General features: G+C 36.2%; 1 protein-coding gene across 1 annotated transcript; it reads left to right on the forward strand.

The window, feature by feature from the left end:
* The first annotated feature begins 2,600 nt into the window (after nt 1-2,600).
* Nucleotides 2,601-10,952, forward strand: LOC113237597 (dynein light chain 4, axonemal). The gene is made up of 2 exons (XM_026474168.1): nt 2,601-2,929; nt 10,683-10,952. Exons 1-2 carry the CDS (start codon nt 2,858-2,860, stop codon nt 10,929-10,931), a joined length of 321 nt encoding a protein of 106 aa, XP_026329953.1. The 5' UTR covers nt 2,601-2,857; the 3' UTR covers nt 10,932-10,952.
* Nucleotides 10,953-11,359: the final 407 nt, after the last annotated feature.

Genomic DNA, 11,359 nt, shown 5'->3' on the forward strand with positions numbered 1-11,359 from the left:
CTACGTCATTTTCACAAAACTTTTTAAATATCGTTTTTACGGATTGGATTCGAGGCTTTACGATTGACTTAATCTCGCGTGAAATCATCTTATTCTTTGATATTATCCCATGTAACTGGCTGAAGAAATATCTTACTGCAAGTTCCTAGTCAGTTTCCAACACAGGTTTCCAAGACGACGTGTAAACTGTGAGAAGACGTCTCTGTACCGCGAGAATTCTACTTTATTTCCTCGTTTTAAATGTTGGCGAAGTAATTAATTGTAGATTGAGTGTTGTAAGTTGTGAAGAATGGCTGAGGAAGGCGCACCGGCAGCTGCTGCTCCAAGCCAGCCGGCGGCTGATGTTATTCATACATACCCACTTGTAAGGGTAAGTCTATGAGTTCCATATAAATCTCCAAAATCCAGTTAAATCTGTATTTCAGACAGTTTATTCAATTGCTTACATCTAATTACTTAAAACAGCTTGGTCTATTTTAAGAACATAATCAAACAAACAATTTCATTTAAAATTAAGTGCTTTTAAAAAAATACTCTGGTATTACATACAGCGACGTCAGTCAATTATTTTAGGATACAAGTTTAGGTTTTTAACCCCCGACACAAAAAGGAGGAATTATACGTTTGAAGCATTTGTCTGTGTGTCTACCTATGGTACCGTAGCTCACTGCTCTCAAAGCTTTTTTTATTTAAAGACTAATTTAACAAGGATAGCTCTTAGCTGTATGATGAACATCTGTTCAGCTGTATAAAGACTATTTGGCTCTATTCTCAGTTAGAGAAGAAATCTATCATAAAATGTATATTTGTTTTACCACTAGTCCGATCGACTTGAAATTTAGTATAGGTACTATAGAAATCCAATAACATTATTTTTATATGGTGACCTTGATTTGACGCTGTTATTAGGACAGTCCGTCCGTAGAGTACCCAATTTCTCAACTATTCACAGTAGAGTATAGTGTTTGAGCTCTTTAAATTGGTTTTTTAGCTTACGAATGGCACTGGTGCGTTCAAGGTTTACGTGTACGTCTTTTTTATAATATCTAGTGGCGGGACGAACAATCTGATAGTAAGCTACACGCCTGTCCGTAATAGTTGCAGCGCCACTCAGAGCTTTAAATCGCAAAGATCTGAGGGGCACTGCCACCGCGCCCGTCTCTTTGAGGTAAAAGTTGACAAGTCTCATGCGCCTGTAATTTCACCAGCACCCTTACCCTTCTAAGCCGGAACATAGTAATACTGACATTACTGCTTGGCGGCAGAGATAGGTAATGTGACAGTACTTCTTCTACTTATTTTTTTTATTTGCCAATAATTAACTGTTTCATTTAGCATTATAAGCAATGTTACTTCCCTAATTGTAGTTTTAGTCTAAGTTTTATTAGTTCACCAACAACTGGTGAACTAATAATAAAAACTTTGAATGACATTCATATTTAGTATGTACAAAATTTAGTATGTATAACACATTCTGATTAATGGAGTTCATTATTACGCCCCCATGATATAATAAGGCCATATCCGTAAAATCACAACTTTTCAGGAGAGAAGTTTAAAGATTCTAGGAATAAAATTAGCGTTAACTTTTTTATACTTAAATAGATTGTTATAACATTTCACATATAGGTAAATACTTTTCGTTTCATGTATTTCTTTATGACTTTCATGTGATAAAAACATTTTTGAAGTATGATCACATGTGGCTTTATTGGATCAAGATGCAATTTTTCCTAAGGTTAATTTTTGGCCCAATTAAAACTATGTAATTGAAGAAGGAACTGACAAAGAATGACTAGTAATTAGTTTCTAAGTCGTATCTAATGTACGTCATTGAATTTGATTATTGAACATCCAAAGTTGGATCGATATTCTAGAGTCTTGTTAAGATTTTCAACGAAAACTCAACAAAATTTTTTCGATGACACTATTCCAAAACAGTATTTGAGTGTTTAATTGAGCAGCAATTATGTGGAAAAGAGTAGCTATACCATTGAAATTTGGCTGTGGCTATCACAGTGATACATGATGATTACATAGCTTAATAATCATATTTACATAATCTCGCAAATCTATAAATTTCTACGTTATTTGTCATCGATTCCAAATGTATTATTGATTTGAAATATTATGTTCCCATTTCGTTTTCGTGTCGTTTAAATAAAGAGAAACCTATATTTTCAGGTACGCTTCCTTAACGGTATGCATCTTTTCTTGTCCTGATACAAGCAGAGTTTTGCGGGACGCTTAAGTACTATTTTGAAATATAATGGTCCCATTTTGTGTTTAAATAAAAAGAAACCTGAAAATTTGTACGCTATGCAACTTTTCATTGTCCGGATAAAATCAAAGATTTCGCAGGAAAATAAAATTTGTTCGTGTTTTCATGTCAGAACCAATTACAAAATCCAGAAACAAAAATCTTATACATGGTGTCATTTGAACATTAAAAATTCCATGAAATACCTTTCAGACGACAAAACTTTATAAATACAAAATTTGTCCAAAATACTTTTAGTAAATCATGCGTAACACTCACTTCTATTAGGCGTGTAAGTTTGTATCGGTATTTGATTAAGGATTTGAGATCATCGAGTAGGCTCCCACGCGTACCCTGAAGGTCATTTCAAATAAGTAAAATCAAGTAGGTGGCCAGTAGTTTTCGTTTGCACTAGTAGACCACCGCACATGTTGAGAAAAATCAATCACATCTTCCCGCCTCCGTCGGTTTCCAAGGCAACGGGTAAACAGTGGGGAGACGACGTTGATCCGCGCGCAACGTGTGTTGTGTTTCTCCTTTTAACTATTTGCGAAGTAATTGTAAGTTTTATTGGTAATAAGTGCTGTTTTCTGAAAAATGGCTGACGATGGCGCAGCGGCTCCTACGACAACAGTCGAAAAGATTGTTCATACATATCCACTTGTAAGGGTAAGTCCATAGATTTGAATACGATGAAAAACAGAATGACTTAAAATTTAATGTCAACAAATTCGTCAACGAATTTTGATAATTCACAAACTTAAATCTCCATTTAAGTGCATTAAATGCACTGCTATTACAAGTGCTATAACTCCAAATAAGTGAAATTCAAGATTATACTATTTGCGGAACGTAAAATTTTAATATCTACACGTCAATACAACCGTTGTTAGAATATTGTGAGAAACAATTGAAAGATATCTACTTAACTCAAAATGAGACAAACTTTTTGTGAGTTAATGCTGGACAAAACATAGTTTACTCAAAAATAATTATTTCCCTTTTATTTTTAAATGTATTTGGCAAGTAGGAAATGGTTTAGATGTCTGTAATAAACTTTAGCCTATACATAAAATTAAATAGGAAATTATTATTATTATTTTCAAACAAACGAACGTTTCGGGCCCTTCACAGGTTCCATGGTCATGGCTGACTGAGATAGTAAAGTCACCAACCATTTATATCTAATCCAAATTTTTCACTATACTTAAAAGTTATTAATCAAATACCTTATTTTTAAATTTTCCAAAGTACACTCCAATTTACTTATATTTTATTTTTACAATATGAATTTTAATTAAATTAAATTTATGAATAAGTAATAGTGAGTAATTCGTTTCTTATCGATTCTGCAAAAAAATACAGTTTTAGAGTTAATACACTAGTGTATTAACAGTGCAATATGACCTCGTCAGTTTTGTTAAATACTGTTAAGTATTTTTCGTATCTGTTTTTTTTCTTTTTTGTTATTAAATAACTAAACATTTTTTTAATATTTAATCTTACTTAATCACGTGTTTACAATTAAAGATTGCGGTATTTTTTTATAATATCAAGTGACTGGACGAATAAGTCATGCACCTGATGGTAAGCTACATGCCTGTCCATAACAGTTGCAGTCACTCAGAGCTTTAAATCGCAAAGATCTGAGGGGCCACCGCGCCCGTCTCCCTGGGGTCAAAGTTGACAAGTCCCATGCGCCTGTAATTTCACCAGCACCCTTACCCTTCTAAACCGGAACATAGTAATGCTGACATTACTGCTTGCGGCAGAAATAGGTAATGTGACAGTTCTTTTTCTACTTATTTTTTTTTTTATTTGCCAATAATTAACTGTTTCATTTAGCATTATAAGCAATGTTACTTCCCTAATTGTAGTTTTAGTTTAAGCAGTTGTTGGTGAAGTAATAAAAAGGACTATGAATGACTTAAGATGACGAATAATTTTAGTAGTTAGCTCCCTGTGAGTTCGTCTAAGGTAGTAGTACCTACCTTACCTATTTCTGCCGCCAAGCATTAATACGAGCATACGAGCAATACTGCGTTCCAGTTTTGAAGGGTAAGGGTGCTGGTAAAATTACAGGCACCTGAGACTTATCAACTTATGCCTCAGGGTGGCGGTCGCAGTTCTAGTGCCTATGATGTCTTTGCTATTTAAAGCTCTGAGTGGCACTGGAACTGTTATGCACAGGCGTGTCGTTTACCATCAGGCGCACGACTTGCTCGTTCCATCACTTAGTATAATAAAAAAAAAAATATTTTTTCTTGTGTACACAATCTATACAAGTTGTAATTTTTTTGTGAAAAATATTGACAGACATAACATTAAACACGAAAAATAAAAATAAAGTAGCTGTTCTTGATAGTCGTCTTCACAAATTCATTTAAGGGGTAATATATACGCTTCTGTAAAAAGATTCCAGTTGATATACAAAATTTGCCATTCCAGAGGTTTAAAACTATAGTGAAACTAAAATATAAACTTCTGCGTACTTGGATGACAAAAATCCGTTTAGCTCATGGAGGTAGTCTCGAATTGATGTTTGAAAACTAAAAATTAATATATTGTAAATGTTAAATGTTTACAAATGTTATTTACAAAGAGCAACCCCTAGAGTTTCTTGCTCATTCTTCTCAGGGGAATCTGCCTTACGAATGAGCGGTAGAGTTTAACCATATTGTGACGATTTCAAGTGTAATAATGCTTACCTATGACATAAAGATTACTTTGATTTTGATTTTCGATTTTGAATCATAGTTGTAACTTTTACACTGTCCATTAATTTATTCCGCTTATTGCCAATGTTTAACATACCTACATTAATTTCCTAAGGACGTTATCGTTGCATTGTGCCGATGTCGATAAATGGATGATTCAGGGTACGCCTTGGTGTAATAAATCATACGTCAAAAGTGTTTTTATCACATGAAACAAATCATGTGTACGTGAAATTTCATAACCCTACAATTTTAAACACAAAAAAGTTAATGTCTAATTTCGTTCGCAAAATCTTTACACCTGAAAAGTTGTCATTTTGCAGATGTGTCCTTATTACACCAACGGTACCTTAATCTTGACTATTTCAACCGCCATATGTAATGTGAGCATTACTGCGATCCAGTTTTGAAGGCTAAGTAAAATTACAAGCACATGGAATTTGTCAACTTACGTGTAGACGTGTCACTTAAAACACATAAAAATGGGTGCGATTTGAACTTGACGAAGTGGCACATCTAAATACCTACTCAGAAGATAAATATCGTGGGTAAAAGCAGTAGTAACCTGATCTCCTAGTAACGCGCTGTTGCGTTACGTCGCGTCTAACTGTCGCGGACCTTGACTTGTCGAAATACTATTTATATTTCTTATGAAAATTAAGTTTTTTTTATAATATCAAGTGACGACGACGAACGAACAAGTCGTGCGTGTGATGGTAAGCTACATGACCATAACAGTTGCAGTGCCACTCAGAACTTTAAATCGCAAAGATCTGAGGGGCGCTGCCGCTGCGCCCGTCACCCTGAGACATAAGTTGACAAGTCCCATGTGCCTGTAATTTCACCAGCGCCCTTACCCTTCAAAACTGGAATTTAGTAATGGTGACATTACTGCTTGGCGGCATAAATAGGTAACGTAAGGTACTACCCTGGACAAACTTTTTCACAAGGAGTTCTACTGCTACTAATGTAGACATGTTATCGTATTTCATTAGTCCCAAATACTAACAAATATTAATTAAATTTTTATTGAATTGATATTCAATTATTTTTTGTGAAATTACTCCACTAGTTTATTATAATTATTAATACAAAGATCGAACACGCAGAAAAAATTCCTTCGATCCGGTCGGATTCGAACCGACGTCTTCTTGCATACCGTGCCAGACGCTATACCACCTAAGCCGCGGAACGAACCAACGTACCTCACGAATTTTTCTATGTGCTTGCATCGTGTCTTTGTACTTGGTCTTTCAAAGACTTTTTAGTCGTAGCGCCATCTATGAGAAATTTTGACAGATTTATCACCCAGTTAGTACCTTTACAGCTACCAGTCCTGGCGAGACATGTCGCTATTCACTGTATTAATTAAAATTAATTAAATTTAATTAATACAGTGAACGACACTTAGGATCGTATTCTAGAACTCTACTCATTGCTCAAGTCAAGACTTGAGTATGATTCAAAGCACTAGAAATCATACTCAAGTCCAAATTAGGGTCGTATTTCCAGTGCTTGAAATCATACTCAAGTCTGCTCAAATCCTGACTTGAGCATTGAGTACAGTTCTGGAAACGACCCTTAGGGTCGTATTCTAGAACTCTACTCAATGCTCAATTCAGATTTGAGTATGGTTTAAAGCACTCAAAATCATACTCAAGTCCCTGCCATTAAGGTCGTATTTCCAGTACTTGTGTTGCCAGTGCAATCCTGACTTGAGCATTGAATAGAGTTCTAGAATACGACTCTTAGTGTGTTGTTTCTCAGTGTGTTATAGCAACATCTGCCAATTGACAAATTTGACAAAATTCTAAGACAAATTCCTTATATCCGGCTTGACTAAACCACTTCACTTGGCAATTGAGCTACGGAACGTGTTAGCAGACCTTACTAATTTGTATGATGCGCTTGCTATAGATGTTTGTTTTTGGTTTTAACGGCTTTTTGCCGTTCCGCCACTTGTGAGAAAACTATGAAAGTGTTTTTCTTTTCTCAGCCAAGGACCTTATACCAGGGGCTTTGTCGCTAATTTCGCTTTATTAATAGCAATATTTATTTATATGTTTTTTTGTGAAAGTACTCCACTCGTTTGTTGTTATTTGTATCAGTCTTTTACTTAGCATGTCACCTTTAACGTTTATATCGACGTCGGAAAGAATTTTGTCTTTCCTCTCTTCCGGAAATTATTTGTTCGCTTTCCGGCGTCGATATTTGTGAGGACCAGCGCCTAGCGACTGACACAGAATTATTAGTGGCGTTGTACAGGTCCTCGCGTGTTCAGGTGTAGGGACACGCTGCGCACGACAAAAGATGTACCATTGACTGGGGAGGGCCACCATACATAATATGCGCTCGCCGAGCTATAACTCCACCTGTGCATGCTCTCCTTGATTCGGCTGACTTGGGTCTGCATAGTCCCAATCTAATATCTGAATAGGTTCAGAGACTTCCAAGTCGGTCAAGGTAGATCATGCCCAGGAGGGAGGTGCTCCGACATCGGAATGAGTGATGCCGTGGGATATTTCTTCTTCCAGAGACTTTTCGGACTTTGCTAGTTTCCCCGTCCAGAGGGAATACTTCTTTAATGAATCTATGGCTACTCTTTAGCCTCCGGGTTACCGGCGCGTGATAGTGTAAGTGGTTTCGCGGATTATTATAGTCGCTCTTTAACGTTTCAGAGAGCCCTAGCCCCGTCTCTGCGGACGTCCGGAATGGCAACATGAGCCAAAGCAAACGGATATTTGTATCAAATTATAACAACAAACTAGTAGAGTGCTTTCACAAAAAATGTATAAATAAATATTTCAGTTTAAATACTCTAAATAGTTACGTACGGTACGAAATTTATGTACACGCATGCACGCTCGCACGCACGCGCGCACGCACGCACGCACGCACGCACGCACGCACGCACGCACGCACGCACGCACGCACGCACGCACGCACGCACGCACACACGCAAGCACGCACTCCTGTAGACCACACTTTACCAACCTAAACCTAATACACTACTATCACTGTACTTCTTGGAACTGCAAATTTTGTAAAAAAAAACACATTTCAATATTTGAATAATTTAAAAGTGAGCGCCGCAAAAACATTTTAACCATTCCTACATGTAATTGAATGTTGTGCAGAAATAGCTCATATCACCGGGCTGTACCTACTCATTTACAACAAAATATCAGATGCAATAAAAATCAATGACAAATATGAAACCTTTAAAAGTAAAGTCAACTCACTAATGATCTCAACTAGTTATTACTCAGTAGAAGAGCTCTTATCAGATAGAATGGTGAAATTACAGGCACATGGGACTTGTCAACTTATGTCTCAGGGTGTCGGGCGCAGAGGCACTGCCTCTCAGATCTTTGTGATTTAAAGGTCTGAGTGACACTGCTACTGTTAGGGACAGGCGTAGCGCTTACTACCAGGCACACGACTTGTTCGTACCGTCACTTAGTATTATAAAAAAAAAGACGTGTAAATGTTCAATCTCTCGGCAACATTATGTTTAGTTTTAATATGACATGAATATAATTTGGAAATATAATTTGAAAATTTAATTTAATCATGTAATTTTAGAAAACCAATTATAGACATTTTAAATTATGTGATGGCTTAAGATAGACGTAGATTTCATATAAAATTTATTTAAAAAATGTATATTGCAACACCTTAACAGGGTCCATGTTTATATAAGTTTGTATGTACTATTCATGATGCAATAAATAAATACATAAATAGTTTTTTTATGGTACGGCATTTTAATTTTATTGTTCAATTGGCATTTTAAATTGTCCATTGCCATTTGATCGTATGCCTACGTACTATTGCTATGACCGTAGGCACCATTGTGTGCATGCACTATTTCTATGTATGTATTTCCCCTGGCACATGTAAGTGTTTTCTCAATTTCTCTAGAAATTAAACGTTAAAACCGTAAGATCACTCGTGTAAACAACCATTTGAGTATAAAGCGGGTTCCACATTTACAAGTGGATTTGACGGCATTGTTTGTTTTGGCAGGTGCTCTCTATCCAAACGTGGTTAAAATATTCCGTTTCTCTAGGATACACAATAGGCAGCGAAAGAACCTCAGCGTTATGCTTCAATCTTAAAACATTCCGTATTAGAAAATGTTGAGTTTATTTTCACAATCTATCTTTAACTTCATTTCCTATTGATTGTTTACCTCAGACAATCGTTTGAAGATTGACGTGGTTTTCCTTGAAGCGTAGGCTCCGTAGAAATATGACAGAAAATAGGTTGAACCTACTTATCTATTGAGTGAATACATTCAATGACAGGACGAGACAATTGTATTACTAGTTAAGTTTCAATACCTATACACCTAGGAGTTTTGTCGGATTTAAATCGCGTGTATTTGTTTTTTGATCAAACAAACCAAAGTTTCGGGCCCTTTACAGGCCCCATGGTCACGGCTAATGGTGATGATAAAATGATCAACCAGTTATGCTAAAACTAATTAATGCAAAACACGCTATCTTTCACTATAGTTACAAAAGTTGTTAATTAAATAGCTTGCTTTTAATTTTCAAAAGACATCCTAATTACGCTACATAAATGCTTTACAATTATTTTATTTTATTTTCAGAATATGATTTTAATATTAAAATTTATTTCGAATTAATTAAAATATATTACTTAGTACTGTATGTAGTCTTATATCTGCTTAGAATTTTTCGTCAGAGGAAATACTTTATCCCAAAATGGTGGCACGGAGAAAGCATCTTCCCTGTTGAAATTTTTTTTTAAATTTCAATGGCCTCTCGCAGCATCTTGGCTACATTTAGATCCGAAAAAATAGTTTCATGTTATCCATGTGACAATCGCAAAAACCTAAGAACTCCATGTGTATAGGTAGGTATTGTTAAGTATGTATGTAGCAGTGACAATGAGAGTTATTTTCAAAAAAAAACCACAGACTATTAGATGCTAACGCATAAAAAACCGTTGCAACAGAAAGTCGATTGTGCAACAGTCTACACAAATTAACACCGTAATGTTGTATTGACTCGCCCGCTAATGACTTAACCACAAAAATCACCATCGCAAATACCGAAAATCACAATCACCGAAACATGTACTTGCGAAAAAAATAACACTTTAATAACGCATGAACAATTCGCAGACCATTCTTATTTTCAACAAAAACAAATAGTGTAAATTATAGAACGTCATATTTGCAATATTGGTTTCTTATTTCACGCAATATTTGCCAATGAAATGAGACAATCCACCTTGCTCACTTATTCTGACATTTCCATAGCTTGATCTCTGTCGAGTACCTTTACCAGCTGCGGTATCATAATATCTTTCAAAGCTACTAAACTATCTATGCATGTTATTACAGAGGTAACCTTACTCTATCTATATATACATTTATTTTTTAAGCTAAAACAAAAAGCCTTCAATGAATTTTAGGCAAAAGAAGGTTGTGCACCTAAAGAAAATTATAATCAACTGTCTCAACTCAGTCAACCGTGACCATGAGACCTGTAAAGGGCCCGAAACGTCGGTTTGTTTGAAAAAACAAATATACGTGATTTAAATTCGGAAAAACAGTTTCATTTCCTATGTGTAACAATCGCGAAAACCTAAAAAATCGATAAAATTATAATCGCTCAAAGAATGTTTGTCGGAGCTTCACTACTTTACCTAATTCAACCGTTTGTTCACAGCATACAGACATGTCAGAAGAGATGCGCAATGAAGCAGTGGAATTAACAGTGACGGCCTGTGAAAAGTTTTCCCAGAACAACGAATTAGCTGCTCGCATGGTGAAAGAAGCCATGGACAAGAAATTTGGACCAGCGTTTCACGTCGTCGTAGGCGAGAGCTACGGTTTCGAAGTAACCTACGAGTGTACAACGATTTGCTATATTTACTTCGGCGGAAATCAAGCCATTTGCATTTGGAAGTGCTCTTGAAGACATTTTATTTACATTTTTACCTTTATTAGAGAGTAGAAATAAGGCGTAGTTTGCAAATAGCGACTTGTTAGGAATTTTTCTACACGATAGGTATTGTATTATACTTTAACGTACGGTATAAGAGCGATGCCACACGGTGTGTTGCGTCGGTGGTGGCCTTGCGAAGCTTGAGTGGCGACAGTGCGTATACTACATATAAATTAGAACTACATAGGTAGTACCACATGCTTGATAAATCAAAACGGCACGCAGCTATGAAACGCGTGCATAACAGACAAGGGGCCAGGAGACAAAGCGGGAAGGGGTACCGGTGCGTAAGTACATAAGCAGCGTTATGTTGCGGCATCCATCCCATTGTTCGATTGGCACGTGGCATTCGGTGCGTTGAAATCACTACGTTGGTTGCTATGACCCAACGCACAGGC

The sequence above is a fragment of the Hyposmocoma kahamanoa genome, unplaced genomic scaffold (assembly GCF_003589595.1).
Source record: "Hyposmocoma kahamanoa isolate Upper Pololo Valley unplaced genomic scaffold, ASM358959v1 93, whole genome shotgun sequence".
Lineage (NCBI taxonomy): Eukaryota > Metazoa > Arthropoda > Insecta > Lepidoptera > Cosmopterigidae > Hyposmocoma > Hyposmocoma kahamanoa.

What these genes read in the sequence shown, in the direction of transcription:
- LOC113237597 (XM_026474168.1), top strand. Translation starts at nt 2,858, where the DNA reads ATGGCTGACGATGGCGCAGCGGCTCCTACGACAACAGTCGAAAAGATT. An exon ending in ATACATATCCACTTGTAAGG is followed by an intron (nt 2,930 to 10,682) that starts GTAAGTCCATAG and finishes GTTTGTTCACAG; the next exon opens with CATACAGACATGTCAGAAGA.